The sequence below is a fragment of the Phaenicophaeus curvirostris genome, unplaced genomic scaffold (assembly GCF_032191515.1).
Source record: "Phaenicophaeus curvirostris isolate KB17595 unplaced genomic scaffold, BPBGC_Pcur_1.0 scaffold_300, whole genome shotgun sequence".
Classification (NCBI taxonomy): Eukaryota; Metazoa; Chordata; class Aves; order Cuculiformes; family Cuculidae; genus Phaenicophaeus; species Phaenicophaeus curvirostris.
The window spans coordinates 3,377-30,606 of NW_027206910.1; the positions used below are offsets into that span (position 1 = coordinate 3,377).

Sequence of the window (27,230 nt, forward strand, 5' to 3'; positions counted from 1 at the left end):
ACCCCTCTAGAGACCCCAGGACCTCTCTAGGGACCCCCAGAACCCATCTAGCCCCCCCTAGGACCCCTCTTGGAGCCCCAGGACCCCTCTAGAGACCCCCAAAACTCCTCAGGAGACCCCCAGAACCTTCCTAGGACCCCCCGGGATCATTCTAGAGACCCCAGAATCCCTCTAAGACTCCCAGGACCCCTCTAGGGACCCCCAGGCCTCATCCTCAGCCCCCCCAAGACCCCTTTTGGGATGCCCAGGACCCCTCCTGGACACCCAGGACCTTTTAGGGACCCCCAGAAGCCCCCCCAGATCCCTCTAGGTCCCCCCCAAAACCCCTTTCAGGAACCTTAGGACAACTCTAGGACCCCCTGGACCCCCAAAACCCCTCTAGATCCCCCCGCAAAACCCTCTAGACCCCCCCCCCAAGGACCCCTTTAGACCCCCCGGACCCTTCTAGGGACCCCCAGGACAATTCTAAGGACCCCCCAGACAAATCTAGAGCCCCCCCCCCCCCCAAATCTATAGGGTCCCCCCAAGGCTTGGTCAAAGCAGAAGAGTTTTTATTGGGGGGGGTACAAAATGGAAATAAAATACAAGAAAAATGGATAAAAATAAAATGGGGAGGGGGGGGGCAGAGCAGGGGTGGCAGGGGCAGCGCAGTGAAGGGGGGGGACCCCGAAGTGGGGGGTCCCTGGTTTCAGAGGGGTCCCCAAAGCATGTGGGGACCCCAATCTTGTGGTTTTTTCCATATTTGAGGGGGGGGACCCAAAAATGGGGGGGGGGGTCCCCAAAGCAGGCCTCTCCCCCCCCAAACTTGTGATTATTTCCAAACTTGGGGTCCCCCCTTTCTTTAGGGGGATCCCCAAAGTGGAGGGGGCACACCCCGATCTTCTGGTTTTCTCCATACTGGGGGGGGTGACCCCAAAGCTTCAGGGGGTCCCCAAAGTGGGGGGGGTTCCCCTTCATCTCGTGGTTGTTTCCAAACATCAGGGGTGGTGACCCCAAAGTGGGGGGGCTCCCCCCAATCGTGAGGGGGTCCCCAATCTCAGGGGGGGTCCCCAATCTCAAGGGGGGATCCCTAATCTCAGGGGGGATCCCCTAAAGCTCAAGGGACTCCCCCCAAATCTTGGAGTTGTCTTCAAACTTGGGAAGGGGGGGGGGGGTGTCCCCAACCTGGGGATCCCCCCAAATCTCGGGGTTGTCTCCGCTCTCAGGGGGCTCCCCTCGATTTGGGGGTGTCCCCTATCTCAAGGGGGGGTCCCCAAAGCGCGGGGGGTCCCCAAAACAAGGGTTGAGCTCCATAAATCTTAAGCCCCCCACCCCCCACCCCCAACCTCATGGTCGTCTCTCTTGGGGCTCCGTGGAAGAGGTTGGGGGGGGGGGGTTGTATTTCTGGGGGGGGTCCCCAGGTTTTTGGGGGGCCCCCTCAGGGCACGCAGACGCGGAAGGGGCTGTTGGGGATGTGCTGGTCGCCCCACTTGACCACGAGGAGGTACTCGCCCCGTTCCCGCAGCAGGTAGCCCACGTTGTAGAGTTGGTGGCCCAGGTGCTTGACCACGATCTCCTCGCACGGCGTCCGCGGGCCCTGAACCCCAACCAGGAGCATGTTCGTCCCTGGGGTGGGGAATACAGTTAGAGGGGGACCCCAAAAATAGAGGGGGGACCCCAAAAATAGAGGGAGGGGCCCCAAAAGTCAGGGAGGGAGCCCAAAAGTCAAGGAGGCAACTCAAAATGGGAGCCCAAAAAACCAAGGGGGCGACCTGAAAGCTGGGGGGGGGTGGGGGCAACGCAAAATGGGAGGGAACACAGAATATGGGGGGCTCCCCAAAACACGGGGGGCCCCCTAAAAGAGGAGGGGGCACCGCAGAACCCAAGGGGTCACCCCAAAACTCAGGGAGGGGGCTTGAAAGCGGAGGGGAGCCCAAAAGTGGGGGGCAATCCAAAACCCAGGGGGGCAAGGGAGAAGAAGAGGGGGGCAACCCAGAAATGGGGGGGCTCCCAAAACAGGGGGGACCCTAAAAGTCAGGGAGGGGCCCCAAAAGTCAGGGAGGGATCCCGAAAGTCAGGGAGGGACCCCAAAAGTCAGGGAGGCAACTCAAAATGGAAGGGAGCCCAAAAAACCAAGGGGGTGACCTGAAAGCCGGGGGGGGGCAATGCAAAATGGGGGGGCCCTCAAAAAATAGGGGGTAACCCAGAAAATAGGGGGGCTACCCAGAAAATGGGGGGGCAATCCAGAATGGGGGGGACCCCAAAAGATGTGGGGCAAGGCAAAAACAGGGGGGCACCCCCAGAAGCCAAGGGGTCACCTCAAAAGAGAAGGGAACCCAGAAAATGGGGGGGGCACCCCAAAATGAGGGAGTACCCCAAAATGGGGTCCCCAAAAACCTGTGGGGGCACCCCAGACCCCATAGATGTCCCTCAGAGCTGAGGGGAGGCAGCCTCAAATCTCACTGGGGAGAGGGGGGGCAACCCCAGAACCCAGGAGTTCACCCCAAAATGAGGGGGGAGGTCACCCCAAAATGGAGCTGGGGGCTGGGGGGGGATCCCCAAAATCCACGCACCGGCCTTGCTGCAGTCGACGGTGAAGGAGTTTTTCTGCCCCACGAAGGCCTTGCTGAGCCCCAGCCCCTTGGCCACCACCCTGGAGGCGTCGGAGGCAAATTTGGGGGGCGCTTGGGGGGCTGGGGGGGCCCCCCCAGCGGCCGCGGCCTCGGCTCGGCCCGCGCCGGCCTCCAGCAGCACCGAGGAGCTCTCGCGCAGGCTGTGGCTGCTCACCAGGCGCGGCCCTGGGGGGTGGAAAACAGGCCTTAGCACCCCAAAAATCACCCCAAAATCCAACCCTGGGACCCCAAAATTGCCTCTGTACCCCCAAATCGCCCCCTACCCCCTCAAAATTGCCCCCTACCCCCTCAAAATGGCCCCCCAGCCCCTTCATATTGGGGATCTTGGCCTTGAAGGAGCTGCTTGTTACGTGGGTGACCCCCAAACCACCTCTAATCCCCTCCAAACCACCCCAACCCCCCCAAAAAAGCCCTTTCTGCCCCCTCAATCACCTCCTACATGCCCCAAATCACCCCCAGCACCCCCATATTGCCCCCTACCCCCCCCAAATCGCCCCCTACACCCCCAAATTGCCCCCTACCCCTCTAAAATTGCCCCCCAGACCCTCCATCTTGGGGATCTTGGCCTTGAAGAGGCTGCTGGCAACATGGGTGCCCCCCAAACCACCCCTAATCCCCACCAAAAGCCCTTTCTGCCCCCTCAATCACCTCTTGCACCCCTAAAATCACCCCCTGCACCCCCAAATCACCTCCTACCCCCTCAAAATTGCTCCCCAGACCCTCCATATTGGGGATCTTGGCCTTGAAGGGGCTGCTGGTGTTGTTGGTAGCCCCCAAACCACCCCTAATCCCCCCTCAAAAGCCCTTTCTGCCCCCTCAATCACCTCCTGCACCCCCAAAGTCACCCCCAGCACCCCCAAATCGCCCCCTACCCCCCTCAAATCACCCCCTACCCCCCCAAATTGCTTCCTACCCCCTCAAAATTGCCCCCCAGACCCTCCGTATTGGTGACTTTGGCCTTGAAGGGGCTGCTGGTGATGTGGGTGCCCCCCAAACCACCCCTAACCCCCCCCAAAAGCCCTTTCTGCCCCCTCAATCACCTCCTGCACCCCCAAAATCACCCCCAGCCCCCCCAAATCACTCTCTAACCCCCAAACCACCCCCTTTTCCTGGTGATCTTGGCCTCGAAGAGGCTGCTGGCAACACGGGTGGCCCCCAAACCACCCCTAATCCCCCCTCAAAAGCCCTTTCTGCCCCCTCAATCACCTCCTGCACCCCCAAAATCACCCGCAGCCCCCCCCAAAATCACCCCCAGCGCCCCGTTACCGGTGATCTTGGCCTTGAAGGGGCTGCCGGCGATGTGGGTGCCCCCGAACTTGACGGCGATGAGGTAGCTGCCGGGCGCCATGGGGGTGTAGCGCACGCGGTGCCCCTCAGGGCTCTCCCCGCACTCCAGCTTCACCTTAGAGGGCCCCTCGACCGCCACGGAAAGAGCCCCGGGCCCCGCGCCCGCCGTCTGCACCACGAACTCCGCCGGGGAGCCTGGCGGGGACAGAAAAATGGGGGTTAGGGGGCAACAATGGGGGTTGGGAGGGGAAAAAGGGGGGTTGGGGGGCAAAAATGGGGGTTAGGGGAGCAAAAATGGGGGTTAGGGGGGCAAAAAAGGGGGTTGGGAGGGGAAAAATGGGGGTTAGGGGGCAAAAATGGGGGTTGGGAGGGGAAAAATGGGGGTTAGGGGGCAAAAATGGGGGTTGGGAGGGGAAAAATGGGGGTTAGGGGGCAAAAATGGGGGTTGGGAGGGGAAAAATGGGGGTTAGGGGGCAAAAATGGGGGTTAGGGGAGCAAAAATGGGGGTTAGGGGGGCAAAAAAGGGGGTTGGGAGGGGAAAAATGGGGGTTAGGGGGTAAAAATGGGGGTTGGGAGGGGAAAAATGGGGGTTAGGGGGCAAAAATGGGGGTTGGGAGGGGAAAAATGGGGGTTGGGGGGCAAAAATGGGGGTTGGGAGGGGAAAAATGGGGGTTGGGGGGCAAAAATGGGGGTTGGGAGGGGAAAAATGGGGGTTGGGGGCAAAAATGGGGGTTGGGAGGGGAAAAATGGGGTTTAGGGGGCAAAAATGGGGGTTGGGAGGGGAAAAATGGGGGTTGGGGGCAAAAATGGGGTTTAGGGGGGCAAAAATGGGGGTTGGAGGGGCAAAAATGGGGGTTTGGGGGTAAAAATAGGGGTTGGGGGGCAAAAACAGGGGCGAGGGGGGCAAAAATGGGCCCCGGGGGCCCCCCATTTCTTGGTGCCCCAACCCCTTGGGGCCCCCAAACCTCCTGTACCCCCAAATCTCTCCCCCATGCCCCCAATTCCCCCAGGCCCCCCCCATTTCTTGATCCCCCAACCCCTTGGGGCCCCTAAACACACTGTACCCCAACATCTCCCCCTGCAGCCCCTCCAAACCCCCCGTCCCCCCATTCCTTGGAGCCCCCAAACCTCCTGTACCCCCAAATCTCTCCCTTGTGCCCCCCAACCCCTGGGGGCCCCATTCCTTGGAGCCCCTAAACCCACTGTACCCCAAGATCTCCCCCTGTAGCCCCTCCAAACCCCCCGCCCCCCCCATTTCTTGGAGCCCCCAAACCTCCTGTACCCCCAAATCCCCCCCTGGGTCCCCCCTCGATTTTTGGGGCGCCCCCCCGGTACCTGTGGTGCCCCCCTCGAGGCCGGGGCCGTAGGCGTGGACCAGCCCGGGGTCCCCCACCTGGCCGGGCTCCCCGACTCGCACCTTGAAGGGGCTGCCGGGAATCGGGGAGCCCTGGAAGGTGACGTCGATGGTGTGAACCCCGTTTTCCCGAGGGATGAACCGCACTGCGTACTTGTCTGGGGCGGGGGGGGGGAAGAACGGGGAGAGGTGGTTAGGGGCACCCCAAAACTCACACAGCGCCCTCAAAACACACAGGACTCAGGGGGCACCCCAAAACCCACACAGGGATTAAAGGGGACCCCAAAATCCCACACAGCGCCCTCAAAACACACAGGACTCAGGGGGCACCCCAAAACCCCACACAGGGATTAAAGGGGACCCCAAAACCCCACACAGCCCCCCTCAAAACCCACAGGAGTCAGGGGGCACCCCAAAACCCCACACAGGGATTAAAGGGGACCCCAAAACCCCACACAGCCCCCCTCAAAACCCACAGGAGTCAGGGGGCACCCCAAAACCCCACACAGGGATTAAAGGGGACCCCAAAATCCCACACAGCCCCCCCAAAACACACAGGAGTCAGGGGGCACCCCAAAACCCCACAAAGGGATTAAAGGGGACCCCAAAACCCCACACAGCCCCCCCAAAACCCACAGGAGTCAGGGGGCACCCCAAAACCCCACAGTCCGTTCTCATGGAGGATGAGCCGCATCACGATGGAGATGGGGAAGTAGGGGTCAGTTTTGGGGTGCAGGGGTCAGTTTAGGGGTTCAGGGGTCAATTTTGGGGTTCAGGGGTCAGTTTTGGGGTGCAGGGGTCAGTTTTTGAGGTTCAGGGGTCAGTTTTGGGGTAGGAGGAGATCAATTTTAGGGTTCAGGGCTCAGTTTTGGGGTTCAGGGGTCAGTTCTGGGGTTCAGGGGTCAGTTTTGGGGTAGGGGCGTCAATTTTGGAGTAGGGGGGTCAGTTTTTGGGGTGCAGAGGTCAGTTCTGGGGTGCAGGGATCATTTTTGGTGTAGGAGGATCAATTTTAGAGTTCAGGGGTCAGTTTTGGGGTTCAGGGGTCATTTTTGGGGTGCAGGGGTCAATTTTAGGGTTCAGGGAGGTCAGTTTTGGGGTTCAGGGGTCAGTTTTTGGGGTTCAGGGGTCATTTTTGGGGTGCAGGGGTCAGGTTTTGTGGTTCAGGAGTCAGTTTTGTGGTTCAGGGGTCAGTTTTTGGGGTGCAGGGGTCAGTTTTTGGGGTTCATAGGTCAGTTTTGGGATTCAGGGTTCAGTTTTTGGGGTTCGGGGGTCATTTTGGGGGTTCAGGGGGGTCAGTTTTGGGGTTCAGTGGGGTCAGTTTTTGGGGTTCATGGATCATTTTTGGGGTGGGGGGTCAGTTTTGCGGTTCAGGGGTCAGTTTTGGGGTGGGGGTGTCAGTTTTGGGGTTCAGGGGTCAGGTTTTGGGGTTCAGGGGTCAGTTTTGGGGTTCAGGGGTCAGTTTTTGGGGTTCATGGATCGTTTTTGGGGTTCGGGGGTCAGTTTTGCGGTAGGAGGGTCAGTTCTGGGGTTCAGGGGTCAGTTTTTGGGGTGCAGGGGTCAGTTTTTGGGGTTCATGGGTCAATTTTGGGGTTCAGGGTTCAGTTTTTGGGGTTCATGGGTCAGTTTTTGGGGTTCAGGGGGTCAGTTTTTGGGGTTCGGGGGTCAGTTTTGCGGGTCAGGGGTCAGTTTTGCAGTTCAGGGGTCAGTTTTGGGGTAGGGGGTGTCAGTTATGGGGTTCAGGGTTCAGTTTTTGGGGTTCAGGGGTCAGTTTTTGGGGTTCACGGATCGTTTTTGGGGTTCGGGGGTCAGTTTTGCAGGTCAGGGGTCAGTTTTGTGGGTCAGGGGGGTCAGTTCTGGGGTTCAGGGTTCAGTTTTTGGGGTTCATGGGTCAGTTTTTGGGGTTCAGGGGGTCAGTTTTTGGGGTTCGGGGGTCAGTTTTGCGGGTCAGGGGTCAGTTTTGCAGTTCATGGGTCAGTTTTGGGGTAGGGGGTGTCAGTTCTGGGGTTCAGGGTTCAGTTTTTGGGGTTCAGGGGTCAGTTTTGGGGTTCAGGGGGTCAGTTTTGGGGGTTCACGCATCGTTTTTGGGGTTCAGGGGTCAGTTTTGCGGGTCAGGGGTCAGTTTTGTGGGTCAGGGGTCAGTTTCTGAGTAGGGGGGTCAGTTCTGGGGTTCAGGGTTCAGCTTTTGGGGTTCAGGGTTCAGCTTTTGGGGGGCAGGGGTGAGGTTTTGGGGTGCAGGGGGGGTCAGGTTTTTGGGGGGCCCTCACCTTCGGAGACTTCGGAGACGTGGCAGGGCTCGAGGGCCCCCGAGGGGCCGTGGACCTTGGCGTCCAGCACCCCCCGAGCCCCGTTGAGGCTGACGGCGAAGGAGGCCGGTTGGTGAGCCTTGAGCCCCGACTCCTGGGGGGACACGTCAGGGGGGGACCCCAAAACCAAGGGGGGGAACCCCAAAAATAAAGGGGGGACCCAGCCCTTAAACCCCAGCCCTCAGATACCCTCGATATAGGAACCCCAGGGGCAGCGGGAGCCCCGAACCCCAGGCCAGGAGGACACGTTGTGGGGTAAAAAGGGGGGGGGGCAGATAAAAGGGGACCCCAAGACCATGGGGGACCCCAAAACCATGGGGGACCCCAAAAATGAGGGGGAGACCCCAAAAATGAAGGGGGAGCCAGCCCTAGAATCCCAGCTCTACCAAGAGGGGAGCCCCAAACCCCAGGCCATCAGGGGTTTAAAATGGGGGGACCCGAATACGGGGGACCCCGAAACCATGGGGGGACCCTAAAACTATGAGGGGACCCCAAAAATGATGGGGGAACCCCGAAAAATAAGGGGGGACCCAGCCCTGTAACCTCAGCCCTCAGACATCCCCAAGAGGGGAGCCCCAAACCCCAGGCAATCAGGGGTTAAAAATGGGGGGACCCCAAAAACGGGGGACCCCAAAACCATGGGGGGACCCCAGAACTATGAGGGGACCCCAAAAATGAGGGGGGACCAAAAAAACCAAAGGGGGGACCCCAAAAATGCAAGGAGGAACCCAGCTCCGATGCCCCCAGCGACACCAGCAGCTCCAAAGACCTATCTGGGGGGGACCCCAAAAATGGGGGGGACCCCAAAACCGAGGAGGGGACCCCAATAACAGGGGGGGACCCCAAAACCGAGCGGGGGGCTCGCCAAAACACTGGGGGTAGATCCTGAGTGGGGGGGATGCTCCTGTTCCCCCCCAAAGGTAACTCTGTGGGGGTGGCACCCCCAAAATCCCCCACTAGATCCTCCTGCGGGGGCCCTGCACCCCCAAATCATCCCCCCCCATACCCCCAAATCCCCCCCCCAATCACCCTGGACAGGGGGTAGCACCCCAAAATCCTCTTGGGGGGGCCAGAACTCCCCCTCCCGGGAGGGATCTGCACCCCCAGATCCCCACCTGGGGAGGGGGGAGCCCTGAACCCCAAAATCTGAGGGGGGGAGGCCCCCCAACTCCTCCACAGGAGATTGGGGGGTGTCAGGGCACCCCCCTAACTTACCTTGTGGGGCCGGAGAGCGTTAACGGGAGAGAGCGGGGGGTCCCCACGGGGTTTCGGGGTGCAGGGGGATTCGAGGGGGGCCGCTCTCTCCCGCCAAGGCTCCCCCTGGCCCTGGGGCCCCCCCAAAATATTTTTGGGGGGGGGGGGTCTGTTAATAGCCTTTACCAGAGGCACCAGAGAAGCCCCCGGCCCACGGCTGAGGGGGGACGGCAGGGACCCCAAAACTGCTCCCCTGCACCCCAAAACTGCTGCGCACCCCCTGAAATCCCATAACTGCACCCCAAAATCATTAAAGAGCCCCCCCAAAACGCCACCGATGCCCCCTAGGGCCACGCTGGCTCCACTCAGCCCCCCAAAACCCCACTGGAGCCCCCCAGATCCCCTCTAGAGCTACACTGGAGCCCCCCAAAACCCCACTGGAGCCCCCCAAATCCCCTCTGGGGCTACAATGACCCCTCACAGCCCCCTAATATCCCACTCTGAGCCCCCCAAATCCCCTCTAGGGCTACAATGACCCCTCTCAGCCCCCCAAAACCCCACTCTGAGCCCCCCTAGAGCTATGCTAGTCCCACACAGCCCCTCAAAACCCCACTCTGAGCCCCCCTAGAGCTACACTGGCCTCACTCAGCCCCCCAAAACCCCACTCCGAGCCCCCCTAGAGTGACGCTAGCCCCACACAGCCCCCCGAAACCCCACTCTGAGCCTCCCAAATCCCCTCTAGAGCTACACTGGCCTCACTCAGCCCCCCAAAACCCCACTCTGAGCCCCCCTAGAGCTACACTGGCCCCACTCAGCCCCCCAAAACCCCACTCCGAGCCCCTCTAGAGCTCTATTAGACCCACATAGACCCCCAAAACCCCACTCTGAGCCCCCCTAGAGCTACACCGGCCCCACTCAGCCCCCCAAAACCCCACTCTGAGGGCCCCTAGAGCTCCATTAGACGCACATAGACCCCCAAAACCCCACTCTGAGCCCCCCAAATTTCTTCTAGGGCTACAATGACCCTGCTGCAGCCCCCCCAAACCCCACTGGAGCCCCCCCAAATCCTCTCTAGGGCTACAACGACCATGCTGCAGCCCCCCCAAACCCCACTGGAGCCCCCCAAATCCCCCCTAGGGCTACACTGGAGCCCCCACAAACCCCACTGGAGCCCCCCAAATCCTCTCTAGAGCTACAACGACCCCTCTCAGCCCCCCAAAACCCCACTCTGAGCCCCTCTAAAGCTCCATGAGACCCACATAGACCCCCAAAACCCCACTCTGAGCCCCTGAAATTTCTTCTAGGGCTACAATGACCCCGCTGCAGCCCCCCCAAACCCCACTGGAGCCCCCCCAAACCCCACTGGAGCCCCCCAAATCCTCTCTAGGGCTACAAAGACCCCTCTCAGCCCCCCAAAACCCCACTCCGAGCCCCCCTAGAGCTTCGCTGGCCCCACACATCCCCTCCCCGTGCCCCCCAAGTGCCGCCAGCCCCCCCCTCCCTGTGCTGCCGTCCCCGTCCCAGCCAGGGGGGTCCAAGGGGGGGTTTCCCCAGGGCCTCACCTGAAGGCTAGAAACAGTGAGGCGCCGCGCGTCGTCGCAGGTCGGGGCGGCCGTCACCACGAAGGGGCTGTCGGGGATGTGCTCCTCGTTGAATTTCACCGACACCTCATAATCACCTGCCCCGAGGGGTGAAATATCGATATTTTTGGGGGGGGAGGGTGTCTTTACCTCCTCCTGAACCCCCAAAAATCCAACGCCGCCGCCGCCGCCACCCCACATCCCCCCATCCCCAGTTACCGGGTTCCTGGACGACGTAGGAGACGCCGCAGGATCCATCCTTGCGGTCCTCGAAGGCGATTTCGGCTTTGCTGGGTCCCTCCACGGCGATGGAGAGGCCGCCGGCGCCCGCTTCCCGCGTCCAGATGCTGAATTCGGCTTGGGGGGGAGGCAAAAACGGGGTGTCAGGGCTCCCCCAAAACATCTGACCCCCCCCCAGGTGCCCCCATGAGGGGGAAACCCCCCCAAGCTGGGCCAGTTGGAGGATCTGTGGCCGCCCCGGGAGCTCTGGGTGGGATCAGCAGAACCTCTGCAAGGTTTTTTTTTTGGGGGGGGGGGGTGTGTCAGATGGATTTGGGGACCCTCCCATGGGTTTTGGGAGCCCCAGATGGGTTTTGGGGAGCCCCATCATGGGTCCGGAGAGCCCCTCACAGGTTTCTGAGGAGCCCCCATAGGTTTTGAGGACCCTCCCATGGATTTGAGGACCCTCCCCTCATGGGTTTTGAGGAGTCCCCATAGATTTTGGGGAGCTCCTATGGGTTTTGGGGATCCTCCCATGGATTTGAGGACCCCCCTCATGGGTTTTGAGGAGCCCCCATAGGTTTTGGGGACCCTCCCATGGATTTGAGGACCCCCCTCATGGGTTTTGAGGAGCCCCCAGAGGTTTTGGGGAGCTCCCATGGGTTTTGGGGACCCCCCTCATGGGTTTTGAGGAGCTCCCATAGGTTTTGGGGAGCTCCCATGGGTTTTGGGGAACCCCCTCACGGGTTTTGAGGAGCCCCCATAGGTTTTGGGGAGCTCCCATGGGTTTTGGGGACCCCCCTCATGGGTTTTGAGGAGCTCCCATAGGTTTTGGGGAGCTCCCATGGATTTGAGGACCCCCCTCATGGGTTTTGAGGAGTCCCCATAGGTTTTGAGGAGCTCCCATGCGTTTCGGGGACCCCCCATGGATTTGAGGATCCCCCTCATGGGTTTTGAGGAGTCCCTGTAGGTTTTGGGGACCCTCCCATGGGTTTTGGGGTGCCCCTCATGGCTCTTAGGAAGCCCCTTCTGGGTTTTAAGGAGCCTCCAAAGCCATTGGGGGCATCTCAATCAGCTTCGGAGCACCCCAAGTCGGTCTAGGTCACCCCAACGCGGTTTGGGGCAGGTTTTGGGGCACCCCGAGTGGGTTTTGAGATATCTCGAAGGGGTTATGAGCATCCCAAGTGGGTTTTCAAGCATCACAAGTGGGTTTTGAGGTACCTCGAGTGGGTTTTGAAGCACCCCAAGAGGGTTTTGAGCCCCCCAAGTTGGTTTTGAAACCCCCAAGTGGGTTTTGAAGCACCTCAAAGGGGTTTTGAATATCCTGAGTGGATTTCGAGCCCTCCAAGTGGGTTTCGAGCCCCCCGAGTGGGTTTTGAGTCCCCCGAGCGCGTTTTGAAGCACCTCAAGCAGGTTTTGAAGCACCCCAAGTGGGTTTTGAAGAATCTTGAGTGGGTTTTGAATATCCTGAGTGGGTTTCGAGCCCTCCAAGTGGGTTTTGAAGCACCTCGAGTGGGTTTTGAACACCCTGAGTGGGTTTCAGGCAGGTTTTGGAGCATCTGCACTAGGTTTTGAAGCATCCTAAGGGGGTTTGGGGCCTCTCAAGTTGATTGAGATATCTCAAGGGGGTTTTGGGCCCCCCCAAGTTGGTTCTGAGATATCTCAAGGGGGTTTTGAGCACCCCAAGTGGGTTTTGAGCCCCCCAAGTGGGTTTTGAAGCACCTCGAGTGGGTTTTGAACACCCTGAGTGGGTTTCAGGCAGGTTTTGGCCCCCCAAAGTTGGTTCTGAGATATCTCAAGGGGGTTTCAGGCCCCCCAGGTTAGTTCGGAGATATCTCAAGAGGGTTTTGAGGCCCTTCAAGTTGGTTCTGAGATATCTCAAGGGGGTTTTGGGTCCCCCAAGTTGGTTCTGAGATATCTCAAGGGGGTTTCAGGCCCCCCAGGTTAGTTCGGAGATATCTCAAGAGGGTTTTGAGGCCCTTCAAGTTGGGTCTGAGATATCTCAAGGGGGTTTTGGGTCCCCCAAGTTGGTTCTGAGATATCTCAAGGGGGTTTTGGGCCCCCCAAGTTGGTTCTGAGATATCTCAAGGAGGTTTTGGGCCCCCCAAGTTGGTTCTGAGATATCTCAATGGGGTTTTGAGCACCCCAAGTGGGTTTTGAAGTACCTCGAGTGGGTTTTGAACACCCTGAGTGGCTTTTAGGCAGGTTTTGGCCCCCCGAAGTTGGTTCTGAGATATCTCAAGGGGGTTTCAGGCCCCCCAGATTAGTTCGGAGACACCTCAAGAGGGTTTTGAGGCCCCTCAAGTTGGTTCTGAGATATCTCAAGCAGCTCTGAACACCCCCGACGCAGTGTGGAGGCCCCCGAGGATGATTCAGAGCAGGTTTTTGGGGCCATAGAAGGTCCCCGTGGCTCACCCGGCACTCCGGCTTCGGCTCGTTCGAGCCCAGGCCCCCCAGCTCGGACTTTGTGGGCTCCTCCTTCTCCCAGAGGCCCCACGGTGAACTGGAAGGGGCTGCCGGGCACGTGTTGGCCTCGGTCCTTCACGCTGACCGAGTGGACGCCGGTCTCGGTGGGCACGAAGCGGATGCTGTAGGCGCCGGCCTCGCCTTCCACCACCTGCGCCGACACCGTCTGCCCCGACGGACCCGTCACCGACGCCGTCACCTCGTGGGGGCTCGGCTCTGCGAGAAACGGGGGTCATGGAGAGGGGCCCCCAAAACCACCGACGCCCCCTCACAGGGCACTGGGATCATCCCAGCGTCCTCATCCCGCCTAGAAGCCCTTTTATCCTTGAGATTATTGGGGTCCCCCTGTCCCCCCAGGGTCACCCAGTCCCCCCAAGACCCCCCTGTCCCCCCCCCCCAGGGTCACTCAGGGCATCCCAAGGTTACTCAGCCCCCCCACCAGGGTCACTCAGACCCCCCCAGGGTCATTCAGGGCCCCCAAGGGTCACTCAGGGTCCCCCAAGCCCCCCTGTCCCCCCACCAGGGTCACTCAGGGCCCCCCACGGTCACTCAGCCCCCCCCACCAGGGTCACTCAGCGCCCCCCAGGGTCACTCAGGCCCCTCGAAGGTCACTCAGGGCCATCCAGGTCACTCAGGGGCCCCCCAGGGTCACTCAAGACCCCCCCCAGAGTCACTCAGGGCCTCCCAAGAGTCACTCAGGGCCACCCCAAGAGTCACTCAGCCTCCCTCAAGATCACTCAGCACCCCCCAAGAGTCACTCAGGGCCCCCCCAGGAGCCTCTGTCCCCCCCCAGGGTCACACAGGCCCCCCCAAGAGTCACACAGACCCCCCCCAGCGTCACTCAGGGCCCCCCCAGGAGCCTCTGTCGCCCCCAGGGTCACTCAGGGCCCCCCAAGAGTCACACAGACCCCCCCCAGGTCACTCAGGGCCCCCCAAGAGTCACACAGACCCCCCCCAGCGTCACTCAGGGCCCCCCCAGGAGCCTCTGTCCCCCCCAGGGTCACTCAGGGCCCCCCAAGAGTCACACAGACCCCCCCCCGGGTCACTCAGGGCCCCTCAGCACCCCCTGTCCCCCCCCTCACCGGGCATCTTGAGGCTGAGGTCGCAGGGGGTCCCCACTCCGGTCTCGGGGGGCGCTCGGCGCCGCCTCGTGATGCTCTCCCGCAGCCGCCCCTCGCCCGTCACCTTCACCGAGAAGGGGCTCCCTGCGCAACCGGCGGGGTCACCGTGAGAACCCCCGACCCCCAAAAACGTCCCCACACCCCCTGATCCCCCCCCAGGCCCGAACCCCCCAAAATGCACTGAACCCCCACTCCCAGGCCCAAGGACCCCCCCAAATCTTCTCCTGTGCCTCCAGATCCCCTCCCAGGGCTCCCAGTGCCTCCAGTTCCCCCCCAGTGCTCTCAATTCTCACCCCAGTGCCCTCAGTCTCCCCTCCTAGTGCTCCCAGTGCCCCCAGTTCCCTCTCCCAGTGCCCCCCAGTGCCTCCAGTTCCCCCCCCCAGCACTCACAATTCTCACCCCAGTGCTCCCAGTCTCCCCTCCCAGTGTCCCCAGTGCTCCCAGTTCCCCCTCTTACTGCTCCCGGTGCCCCAAGTTCCCCTCCCAGTGCCCCCAGTTCCTCCAGCTCCCACCCCCAGTGCTCACAATTCTCACCCCAGTGCTCCCAGTCTCCCCTCCCAGTGCCCCCAGTGCTCCCAGTTCCCTCTCCCAGTGCTCCCAGTGCCCCCAGTTCCTCCCCAGTGCTCTTAATTCCCATCCCAGTGCGCAGTCTCCCCTCCCAGTGCCCCCAGACCCCCTCCCAATGCCCCCTGTTCCCCTCCCAGTGTCCCCAGTTCCTCCAGTCCTCCCCCAGTGCCCCCAGACCCCCTCCCAGTGCCCCCAGTTCCTCAAGTTCCCACCCCAGTGCCCCCAGACCCCCTCCCAGTGCCCCCAAACCCCCTCCCAGTGCCGCCAGTTCCCCTTCCAGTGTCCCCAGTTCCTCCTTCCAGTGCCCTCAATACCCATATTTCCCTCTCCCCGTGCTCCCAGTGTCCCCAGTTCCCCCTCCCAGTGCTCCCAGTGCCCCGCATGCCCCTTTCCAGCACCCTCAGTGCCCCCAGTTCCTCCTCCTAGTGCCCTCAGAGCCCATATTTCCCTCTTCCAGTGCTCCCAGTGCTCCCAGTCCCCGCTCCCAGCGCTCCCAGTACGTACCGGGCACGTGCTGGTCGCCGAACTTGACGGAGACGATGTAGTTTCCGGGCTCGGTGGGGCAGTAGGTGACGCGGCAGGTCCCGTCCTCCAGCTCCTCGGTGCCGATGTCAACCTTGCTGGGCCCCTCGATGGCCAAGCTGAGGCCTCCGTACCCTGCGAGGGGGGGGTCAGCGCGGAACAGGACCCCCCCAAAACCCCTGAACCCCACAGGCCCAGCCCTAGGAGCACCCCCACCCCCCATTTCCCACCCTAGGAGGCCCCCCAGACTCCGATTCCCACCACAGTAACCCCCGGTCCTGGCCCTGGGACCCCTCAGATGCCGATTCCAGCCCTGGGAGCACCCCCTGACCCCAATTCCAGCCCTGGGAGCCCCCCCAGACCCCAATTTCATCCCCAGAACCCCCCAGTCCTGGCCCCGGAAGGCCCCAGACCCCAACTCCCACCGCAGGACCCCCTGGTCGTGGCCCTGGGACCCCTCAGATGCCGATTCCAGCCCTGGGAGCGCCCCCAGACCCCCCAGTCGTGGCCCTGGGACCCCTCAGATGCCGATTCCAGCCCTGGGAGAGCCCCCAGACCCCCCAGTCGTGGCCCTGGGACCCTCCGAGCCCAATTCCAGCCCTGGGAGCCCCCCAGACCCCCCAGTCATGGCCCTGGGATCCCTTGGATGCTGATTCCAGCCCTGGGAGCCCCGCCAGACCCCCCAGTCCTGTCCCTGGGACCCCTCTGATGCCGATTCCAGCCCTGGGAGCTCCCCCAGACCCCCCAGTCCTGTCCCTGGGACCCCTCCGAGCCCAATTCCAGCCCTGGGAGCCCCCCAGACCCCCCAGTCGTGGCCGTGGGACCCCTCAGATGCCGATTCCAGCCCTGGGAGCTCCCCCAGGCCCCCCAGTCCTGTCCCTGGGACCCCTCAGATGCCGATTCCAGCCCTGGGAGAGCCCCCAGACCCCCCAGTCGTGGCCCTGGGATCCCTCCGAGCCCAATTCCAGCCCTGGGAGCCCCCCAGACCCCCCAGTCCTGTCCCTGGGATCCCTTGGATGCCGATTCCAGCCCTGGGAGCACCCCAGACCCCCCAGTCATGGCCCTGGGATCCCTCCGATGCCGATTCCAGCCCTGGGAGCCCCCCCTGGCCTATGATTCCAGCCCTGGGAACCCCCCAGACCCCAATTCTCACTGCAGGACCCCCCAGTCGTGGCCCTGGGACCCCTCAGATGCCGATTCCAGCCCTGGGAGCCCCCCCAGACCCCCCAGTCGAGGCCCTGGGACCCCTCAGATGCCGATTCCAGCCCTGGGAGCCCCCCCAGGCCCCCCAGTCATGGCCCTGGGACCCCTCAGATGCCGATTCCAGCCCTGGGAGCCCCCCCAGGCCCCCCAGTCGTGGCCCTGGGACCCCTCAGATGCCGATTCCAGCCCTGGGAGCCCCCCCAGGCCCCCCAGTCGTGGCCCTGGGACCCCTCAGATGCCGATTCCAGCCCTGGGAGCCCCCCAGACCCCCCAGTCCTGTCCCTGGGACCCCTCTGATGCCGATTCCAGCCCTGGGAGCACCCCCAGACCCCCCAGTCCTGTCCCTGGGACCCCTCCGATGCCGATTCCAGCCCCCCACCCGGCTCCCCCCGGGCCGTACCGGCGTCGCGGGTGTCGATGGTGAAGTGCGCGGGCTGGAAGGTGCGTCCCTCGCGCAGCCCCGGGCCGGCCAGGCGCACGCGGCTGGCGTCGCCGAGCTGGGCTTGGCTGATGGTGACGGAGCTGGGGGAGCAGGGCAGCGGCTGCCCCCCCCGCCACAGCTGCACCCGGTGCTCCCCCACCTCCTGCGGCACGAAGGACAGCCCTGCGGGGACAGCGGCCGTGAGGGGACACAGGGAACGGGGACACGCATGGAGATGGGGCCGTGGGGACGGGGATATAGGGAGGGGGACACGGGGATGGGGATAGGGACACGGGGCAGGGATGGGGACATGGGGACAGGGACACAGGGACAGGGACAGGGACACAGGCACTGGGATAGAAGGGACAGGGATGGGGACATGGGGACAGGGACACGGGGCAGGGATGGGGACACAGGGACTGGGATAGAAGAGACGGGGATGGGGACATGGGGACAGGGACACAGGGACAGGGATGGGGACATGGGGACATGCGGGCAGGGACACAGGGACAGGGACACAGGCACTGGGATAGAAGGGACAGGGATGGGGACACAGGGACTGGGATAGAAGGGACGGGGATGGGGACATGGGGACAGGGACACAGGGACAGGGACAGGGACACAGGCACTGGGATAGAAGGGACAGGGATGGGGACATGGGGACAGGGACACGGGGCAGGGATGGGGACACAGGGACTGGGATAGAAGGGACGGGGATGTGGACATGGGGACAGGGACACAGGGACAGGGATGGGGACATGGGGACATGCGGGCAGGGACACAGGGACAGGGACACAGGCACTGGGATAGAAGGGACAGGGATGGGGACACAGGGACTGGGATAGAAGGGACGGGGATGGGGACATGGGGACAGGGACACAGGGACAGGGATGGGGACACAGGGACTGGGATAGAAGTGACAGGGACACAGGGACAGGGATGGGGACACAGGGACTGGGATAGAAGTGACAGGGACACAGGGACAGGGATGGGGACACAGGGACTGGGATAGAAGGGACAGGGATGGGGACATGGGGACATGGACACAGGGACAGGGATGGGGACACAGGGACTGGGATAGAAGGGACAAGGACACAGGGACAGGGATGGGGACACAGGGACTGGGATAGAAGGGACGGGGATGGGGACATGGGGACAGGGACACAGGGACAGGGATGGGAACACAGGGACTGGGATAGAAGGGACAGGAACAGGGACATGGGGACAGGGACACAGGGACAGGGATGGGAACACAGGGACTGGGATAGAAGGGACAGGGACACAGGGACAGGGATGGGGACACAGGGACTGGGATAGAAGTGACAGGGACACAGGGACAGGGATGGGGACACAGGGACTGGGATAGAAGGGACAGGGATGGGGACATGGGGACATGGACACAGGGACAGGGATGGGGACACAGGGACTGGGATAGAAGGGACAGGGACACAGGGACAGGGATGGGGACACAGGGACTGGGATAGAAGGGACAAGGACACAGGGACAGGGATGGGGACACAGGGACTGGGATAGAAGGGACAGGAACAGGGACATGGGGACAGGGACACAGGGACAGGGATGGGAACACAGGGACTGGGATAGAAGGGACAGGGACACAGGGACAGGGATGGGGACACAGGGACTGGGATAGAAGGGACGGGGATGGGGACATGGGGACAGGGACACAGGGACAGGGATGGGGACACGGGGACTGGGATAGAAGGGACAGGAATAGGGACATGCGGACATGGACACAGGGACAGGGATGGGGACACAGGGACTGGGATAGAAGGGACAGGGACACAGGGACAGGGATGGGGACATGGAGACAAGGACGAGGACACAAGGACACCAGGTGCTTGAGCTGTGTGGACTCCTGGCGCCCCGAGAGGGCAGTGACAGGGCTGTGTCCCCCCATGTCCCTGTGTTCCCATGTCCCTGTGTCCCCCCATGTCCCCCCGTGTCCCTCGATGTCCCCGTGTCCCCTCACCGATGTGGCCACTACGGAGGCGCTCGACCTGCACAGGCTCCCAGTACCCCAGGGGCGCGGTGACAGGGCTGTGTCCCCCATGTCCCTGTGTCCCCCCATGTCCCCCCGTGTCCCCCGATGTCCCCGTGTCCCCTCACCGATGTGGCCGTTGCGGAGGCGCTTGAGCTGCGCTGGCTCCTGGCGGCCCGAGGGGGCGGTGACGCTGGCGCTGAGCTGCCCCAGGTCGCTGTCCCCCACGTCCAGGGGGATCTCGGCGGCCGCCCCCACCTTCAGGTGGGACAGGCGCAGGCTGTCGTCCCCTGCGGGGCGGGACGGGGGGGTCAGGGGGGCCCCCAAAACACCAGGGGTCCCCAAAACCCCGACACTGCAACCCTCGTGGCCTTGAAACCCTGAGATCCGCAAAACCCCAGAGCCTCAAAACCCCAGAGCCTCGAAACCCCAAACCCACAAACCCCATAGGTCCCCAAAACCCCAGAGCCTCAAAATCCCAAACCCATAAACCCAAGGGGTCCCCAAAACCCCAGAGCCCAAAACCCCAGATCCCCAAACTCAAGGGGTCCCCAAAACCCCAGAGCCCAAAACCCCAGATCCCCAAACTCAAGGGGTCCCCAAAACCCCAGAGCCTCAAAACCCCAGATCCCCAAACTCAAGGGGTCCCCAAAACCACAGAGCCCAAAACCCCAGATCCCCAAACTCAAGGGGTCCCCAAAACCCCAGAGCCTCAAAACCCCAGATCCCCAAACTCAAGGGGTCCCCAAAACCACAGAGCCCAAAACCCCAGATCCCCAAACTCAAGGGGTCCCCAAAACCACAGAGCCTCAAAATCCCAGATCCCCAAACCCAAGGGATCCCCAAAACCCCAGACCCTCAAAATCCCAAACCCAAAACTAAGGGATCCCCAAAACCCCAGAGCCCAAAACCCCAGATCCCCAAACCCAAGGGGTCCCCAAAACCCCAGACCCTCAAAACCCCAGATCCCCAAACCCAAGGGGTCCCCAAAACCCCAGACCCTCAAAATCCCAGATCCCCAAACCCAAGGGATCCCCAAAACCCCAGAGCCTCAAAATCCCAAACCCATAAACCCAAGGGGTCCCCAAAACCCCAGAGCCCAAAACCCCAGATCCCCAAACCCAAGGGGTCCCCAAAACCCCAGACCCTCAAAACCCCAGATCCCCAAACCCAAGGGGTCCCCAAAACCCCAGACCCTCAAAATCCCACATCCCCAAACCCAAGGGATCCCCAAAACCCCAGAGCCTCAAAATCCCAAACCCAAAACTAAGGGATCCCCAAAACCCCAGAGCCCAAAACCCCAGATCCCCAAACTCAAGGGGTCCCCAAAACCCCAGAGCCTCAAAACCCCAGATCCCCAAACTCAAGGGGTCCCCAAAACCACAGAGCCCAAAACCCCAGATCCCCAAACTCAAGGGGTCCCCAAAACCCCAGAGCCTCAAAACCCCAGATCCCCAAACTCAAGGGGTCCCCAAAACCACAGAGCCCAAAACCCCAGATCCCCAAACTCAAGGGGTCCCCAAAACCACAGAGCCTCAAAATCCCAGATCCCCAAACCCAAGGGATCCCCAAAACCCCAGACCCTCAAAATCCCAAACCCAAAACTAAGGGATCCCCAAAACCCCAGAGCCCAAAACCCCAGATCCCCAAACCCAAGGGGTCCCCAAAACCCCAGACCCTCAAAACCCCAGATCCCCAAACCCAAGGGGTCCCCAAAACCCCAGACCCTCAAAATCCCACATCCCCAAACCCAAGGGATCCCCAAAACCCCAGAGCCTCAAAATCCCAAACCCAAAACTAAGGGATCCCCAAAACCTCAGAGCCCAAAACCCCAGATCCCCAAACCCAAGGGATCCCCAAAACCCCAGACCCTCAAAATCCCAAACCCAAAACTAAGGGATCCCCAAAACCTCAGAGCCCAAAACCCCAGATCCCCAAACCCAAGGGGTCCCCAAAACCCCAGACCCTCAAAACCCCAGATCCCCAAACCCAAGGGGTCTCCAAAACCCCAGACCCTCAAAATCCCAAACCCATAAACCCAAGGGGTCCCCAAAACCACAGAGCCCAAAACCCCAGATCCTCAAACCCAAGGGGTCCCCAAAACCCCAGAGCCTCAAAATCCCAAACCCATAAACCCAAGGGGTCCCCAAAACCACAGAGCCCAAAACCCCAGATCCTCAAACCCAAGGGGTCCCCAAAACCCCAGAGCCTCAAAATCCCAGATCCCCAAAACCCCAGACCCTCAAACCCAGGGGGTCCCCAAAACCCGAGACCCCTAAAATCCCAGATCCCCAAATTCAAATGGTCCCCCAAACCACAGCCCGTCAAACCCGAGGGGGCTCCCAAAAGCTCAGGGCACCCCCAGACCCCCTAAACTCCAGGCCCACAAACCTCAGGGGTCCCCAAAACCCCAGGGCACCCCAAAACCCTAAGGACTCCCCAAAATCTCAGACCCCCAAACTCAAATGGCCCCTAAAACCTCAGGGCATCCACAAACCCAAGGGGTTCCCAAAATCCCAGACCCTCAGACACAAGGGGTCCCTAAACCCCCAGGGGTCCCCAAAATATTGGGCTCCCCCAAACCCCAAGGCACCCCAAAATGCCTGGGGCACCCCACAGTCTCCCTGAGACGCCCCCAAATCTGCCTCGGGGACTCCCAAGTGACTTCAAGCCCCATCGGGGGGACCCCTAGGTCTTGTCCAGGGACCCCTAGATCCACGCTGGGGACCCACAGCCCCCCAAAAAGCCACCTGAAGTGGCTCCTGCTGACCCCCCAAATCTGCCTCAGGCCCCCCCAAAATGCACCCTGGGGACACTCAGAGCACATAAAGCAGCTCTGGGCATCCCCAATTGTCTCCAGGGACCCCCAGATCCACCCTGGGGAGCCCCCAAATCAGCTCTGGGTGCCCCCCCGGCCCTCCAGATCAGCCCCAGCCCCCCAAAAAAGCACCTGAAGTGGCTCCTGGTGCTCCCCCAAACCTCCAAATCTGCCTCAGGTCCCCCTAAACGTACCCTGGGCATCCCCAAGCCCTGCCAATTGTCTCCAGGGACCCCCAGATCCACCCTGGGGAGCCCCCAAATCAGCTCTGGGTGCCCCCCCGGCCCTCCAGATCAGCCCCAGCCCCCCAAAAAAGCACCTGAAGTGGCTCCTGGTGCTCCCCCAAACCTCCAAATCTGCCTCAGGTCCCCCTAAACGTACCCTGGGCATCCCCAAGCCCTGCCAATTGTCTCCATGGACCCCCAGATCCACCCTGGGGAGCCCCCAGATCAGCTCTGGGTGTCCCCCGTGGCCCTCCAGATCGGCCCCAGCCCCCCAAAAAAGCCCCTGAAGTGGCTCCTGGTGCTCCCCCAACCCCCCAAATCTGCCTCAGGTCCCCCTAAATGTACCCTGGGGACACCCAGAGCACGTAAAGCGGCTCTGGGCATCCCCAATTGTCTCCAGGGACCCCCAGATCCACCCTGGGGAGCGCCCAGATCAGCTGTGGGCGCCCCCCAGCCCCGCCGAAATCAGCTGTGGGTGCCCCCCAGCCCCCCAAAATCAGCATACCGGTGATGCGGGCGGTGAAGGGGCTCCCCGGGATGTGCTCCTCGTTGTATTTGACAGCGATGCTGTAGTCGCCGGGCAGCACCGGGAGGTAGGAGACGCTGCAGGTCCCGTCCTGGTGGTCGGTGCAGCTCAGCTCGGCCTTGGAGGGACCCTCCACCGCCAACGAGAGCCCACCTGGGGAAAATCGGGGAGTCAGGGGGGAAACACGGGGTTTGGGGGGGGAAACGTGGGGTTTGGAGGGGGAAAATGGGATCTGGGGCGGGGAATACAGGGCCTGGGGGGGAAATGTGGGGTTTGGGGGGGAAAACACAGGGTTTGGAGGGGGAAAATGGGATTTGGGGGGGGAAAACACAAGGTTTGGGGGGAAATGTGGGGTTTAGAGGGGTAAACACAGGGTTTGAGGGGAAAAACACAGGGTCTGGGGGTGGAAATGTGGGGTTTTGGGGGGGTAATGTGGGGTTTGGGGGGGGAATGTGGGGTTTGGGGGGGAAAACAGGGTTTGGGGGGTTGGAAACACAGGGATTGGGGGGAAAACACAAGGTCTGGGGGTGGAAATCTGGGGTTTGGGGAGGAAATGTGGGGTTTGCAGGGGGAAAACACAGGGTTGGGGGTAAACGTGGGGTTGGGGGGAAATGTGGGGTTTGGGTGGGGAAATGTGGGGTTTGGATGGGGAAATACAGGGTTTGGGGAAGGAAATGTGGGGTTGGCGGAGGAAATGTGGGGTTTGCGGGGAAATACAGGGTTTAGAGGGGAAATGTGGGGTTTGGATGGGGAAATCTGGGGTCTGGGTGGGGAAATACAGGGTTTGGGGGAGAAAACACAAGGTCTGGGGGTGGAAATCTGGGGTTTGGAGGGGAAATGTGGGGTCTTGGGGGGAAAACACAGGGTTTGATGGGGGAAATGTGGGGTCTTGGGGGGAAAACACAGGGTTTGATGGGGGAAATGTGGGGTTTGGGGGGGCAAACACAAGGTTTGACAGGGGAAATGTGGGGTTTAGAGGGATATTTTGGGGTTTGGAGAAATATTTTGGGATTTGGGGTGGATATCTTGGGGTTTGGAGGGATATTTGGGGGTTTGGAGGGATATTGTGGGATTTAGGGTGGATATCTTGGGGTTTGGAGGGATATATTGGGGTTTAGGGTGGATATCTTGGGGTTTGGAGGGATATTTGGGGGTTTGGAGGGATATTGTGGGATTTAGGGTGGATATCTTGGGGTTTGGGAGGGATATCTTGGGCCCTGGGGGTGGATATTTTGAGTCCTAGGGGTGTATTTGGAGGGTTGGGAGGGATATTTTGTGTTGTGGGGGGATATTTTGGGGTTCAGGCCCCCCTCACCCTCGCCGGCGTCCTTGGTGTTGACGGTGAAGGCGGCGGGTTTGTTGACGGTGCCGTGGGTGAGGCCGGGGCCGTAGGCCGTGACGTGCCCGCTGTTGACGTAATCCACGTAGAACTGCAGGGGGCTGCCTGGGGGGCAAAAAACGGGGCGCACAGGGGGGTTGGGGGGGGCAACAGGGAACAGGGACCCTCCCGGCCCCCCCCAGAGATCCCCAAACCCCTCTGCTGGCCCCCAAGGTCCCCTTGAATCCCCCCCATTGCCCCCCCACAAAGTCCCCTCAAACCCCTCCATGCCCCCCATTTCCCCTCAGGGTCCCCCGCAACGCACCCCATTGCCTCCAGGGTCCCCCCAAACACCTTCTTTGCCACCCAGCCCCCCGTAACCCCGTCACTGACCCCCAAATCCCCCCCACCTTGCCCTCAGGGTCCCCCATTGCTCCCCATTTCCCCACAGGGCCCACCTCTAACACCCCCATTGTCCCCCTCAGGACCCCCAAAACCCCCCTCAGTGAGCATGGAGACGCTGGGGTAGGGGGTATCCATGCCCCCAGGACCCCCCCAAAGTCCCTCAGGACCCCCAAATCCCCTCTCATCGGGGATGGGGATGCTGGGGTAGGGGGTATCCACACCCCCAGGACCCCCCCAACCTCCCACAGGACCCCCAAATACCCCCTCACTGGGGATGGGGATTGCTGGGGTAGGGGGTGTCCAGGCCCCCATTGCCCCCCCAGACCCCAGGACCCCCAGATCCCCCCTCACCGGGGATGGGGACGCTGTCGTAGCGGATGTCCATCTCGTGCAGGCCGGCTTCGGAGGGCGCGAATCGCACTGTCACCGTCCCGTCCTTGTTGTCCGTGATGTCCGGCTTGGCCACCTTCCCTGAGGGCATCCGCACCTCGCCTGGGGGCGGCACGGGGGTCAGGGGGGGCTGCGAAGGGGTTCTGGGGGGGCTGAGGATACCCGGGATGGGGCTGGGGGTGTGGAGGATCCTCAGGGAAGGGGCTGGAGGGCCGAGAAGGGGCTTTGGGGGGCTGAGGATCCTCAGGGAAGGGGCTGGAGGGCCGGGAAGGGGCTTTGTGGGGGCTGAGGATCCTCAGGGAAGGGGCTGAGGATCCCCGGGGAGGGGCTGGGGGGCCAGGAAGGGGCTTTGGGGGGGTGTCTGTCCCCCCCGCCTCACCTGTAATCTCGCCCTTCTTGATGGTGAAGGGGATGACGAGGTCGAAGGGCCGGAGCCCGGCCATGTCCAGCCCGTTCACGCCCAGCATCGCGCGCTCCGTCGCCTGCGAGAGCTCGTTAGCATGTGCCCCGCACGCTCCTCGCACGCTCCCAACCCCACACGCTCCTCGCACGATCCCAGCCCCACACGCTCCTCACACACTCCCAGCCCCACACGCTCCTCGCACACTCCCAGCCCCACACGCTCCTCGCACGCTCCCAGCCCCACACGCTCCTCGCACGCTCCCAGCCCCACACACCCCTCGCACACTCCCAGCCCCACGCGCTCCTCGCACACTCCCAGCCCCGCACGCTCCTCACACACTCCCAGCCCCACACGCTCCTCGCAAACTCCAAGCCCTGCACGCTCCTCGCACGAGCCCAGCCCCACATGCTCCTCGCATGCTGACGCCCTTGCACACTGCTCCACATGCTCCTCGCACGCTGCTCCCCTTGCACACAGCCCCACATGCTCCTCGCACGCTGCTCCCCTTGCACACTGCTCCACGTGCTCCTCGCACGCTGCTCCCCTTGCACACTGCTCCACACGCTCCTCGCACGCTGCTCCCCTTGCACACTGCTCCACATGCTCCTCGCACGCTGCTCCCCTTGCACACTGCTCCACGCACTCCTCGCACGCTGCTCCCCTTGCACGCTGCTCCACGCACTCCTCGCACACAGCCACACATGCTCCTCGCACGCTGCCTGCCGCGCACGCTCCTTGCACGCTGCTCCCCTTGCACACTGCTCCACGTGCTCCTCGCACGCAGCTCCACACATTCCTCATGTGCTGCCTGCAAACTCCCATCCCCACACGCTCCTTGCACGCAGCCCCACATGCTCCTCGCACGCTGCTGCCCTCTCACGCTGCCTCGCACGCCGCCTGCCCTCGTGCTGCGTGTGGCACTCTCGTGCCGCTGCTCCCTCGCCAAGTGCCGGCTCGCTCCTGGCTGGCTGCCCGGCCTCCTCCCCACGGCCTAATTGCTCCTGCGGCTGCCTCGCACGCTCCTCACACGCTGCCCGCACGCCTCGCACACTGCCCACACGCTCCTCGCACGCTGCCCGCACGCCTCGCACGCTGCCCACACGCTCCTCGCACGCTGCCCACATGCCTCGCACGCTGCCCACCTCACACGCTCCTTGTGTGCTGCACACGAGGCCCCTGCCACACACGGTGCCTGCACAGCACGTGGCCTGCCGCTCACGCTCCTTGCACACTGCTCCACGTGCTCCTCGCACGCAGCCCCTCTTGCTCCTTGCACACTGCCTGTGTGCTCCCTGCCCCACAAGCTCCTCGCACGCTGTTGCCCTTGCACACTGCCCCACACAATCCTTGCACACTCCCAGCCCCACACGCTCCTCACACTCCCTGTCCCACACGCTCCTCGCACGCTGCCTGCGTGCTCTCTACCCCACACGCTCCTTGCACGCTGCTGCCCTCACGCACTCCCAGCCCTGCACACTCCTCGCACGCTGCCCCACGCCCTCTTCTCATGCTTCCAGCCCCACATGCTCCTCACACGCTCCTCGTACGCTGCCCCACACGCTCCTTGCACACTCAAGGCCCCACATGCTCCTCGCACACTCCCAACCCCACACGCTCCTCGCAAGATCCCAGCCCCCCACGCTCCTCGCACACTCCCAGCCCCACACGCTCCTCGCACGCTCCCAACCCCACACGCTCCTCGCACGATCCCAGCCCCACAGGCTCCTCACACACTCCCAGCCCCACACGCTCCTCGCACGCTCCCAGCCCCACACGCTCCTCACACACTCCCAGCCCCACACGCTCCCCGTGCGATCCCAACCCCACACGCTCTTTGCACACTCCCAGCCCCACACGCTCCTCGCACGCTCCCAGCCCCACATGCTCCTCGCACGATCCCAACCCCACATGCTCCTCGCACACTCCCAGCCCCACACGCTCCTCGCACGCTGCCTCTGTGCTCTGCCCCACATGCTCCTTGCACACTCCCAGCCCCACACGCTCCTTGCACACTCCCAACCCCTCACGCTCCTCACACACTCCCAGCCCCACACGCTCCCCGTGCGATCCCAGCCCCACATGCTCCTCGCACACTCCCAGCCCCACACGCTCCTCGCACGCTCCCAGCCCCGCACGCTCCCCGTGCGATCCCAGCCCCACACGCTCTTTGCACACTCCCGGCCCCACACGCTCCTCGCACGATCCCAGCCCCACACGCTCCTCACACACTCCCAACCCCACATGCTCCTCGCACACTCCCAACCCCACACGCTCCTCGCACACTCCCAGCCCCACACG

The 27,230-nt window shown here is 62.4% G+C and overlaps 1 protein-coding gene across 3 annotated transcripts in view; it reads right to left on the bottom strand.

The window, feature by feature from the left end:
* Nucleotides 1–534: 534 nt before the first annotated feature.
* Nucleotides 535–27,230, bottom strand: part of LOC138734908 (filamin-A-like) — a 70,380-nt gene continuing 43,684 nt past the window's right edge. For all 3 annotated transcript variants that reach the window (XM_069882738.1, XM_069882737.1, XM_069882736.1), the window contains 16 exons: nt 24,909–25,011; nt 24,491–24,631; nt 23,732–23,860; nt 22,396–22,569; nt 18,977–19,138; nt 16,829–17,032; nt 15,208–15,360; nt 14,098–14,220; nt 12,965–13,231; nt 10,550–10,687; nt 10,313–10,428; nt 7,518–7,650; nt 5,235–5,411; nt 3,879–4,094; nt 2,553–2,777; nt 535–1,605 (listed from right to left, as the gene is read on the bottom strand). In XM_069882738.1, coding sequence (XP_069738839.1) covers nt 1,418–1,605; nt 2,553–2,777; nt 3,879–4,094; nt 5,235–5,411; nt 7,518–7,650; nt 10,313–10,428; nt 10,550–10,687; nt 12,965–13,231; nt 14,098–14,220; nt 15,208–15,360; nt 16,829–17,032; nt 18,977–19,138; nt 22,396–22,569; nt 23,732–23,860; nt 24,491–24,631; nt 24,909–25,011 — 2,649 coding nt within the window. In that variant the 3' untranslated portion in view covers nt 535–1,417. The remainder of the gene's footprint in view (nt 1,606–2,552; nt 2,778–3,878; nt 4,095–5,234; nt 5,412–7,517; nt 7,651–10,312; nt 10,429–10,549; nt 10,688–12,964; nt 13,232–14,097; nt 14,221–15,207; nt 15,361–16,828; nt 17,033–18,976; nt 19,139–22,395; nt 22,570–23,731; nt 23,861–24,490; nt 24,632–24,908; nt 25,012–27,230) is intronic.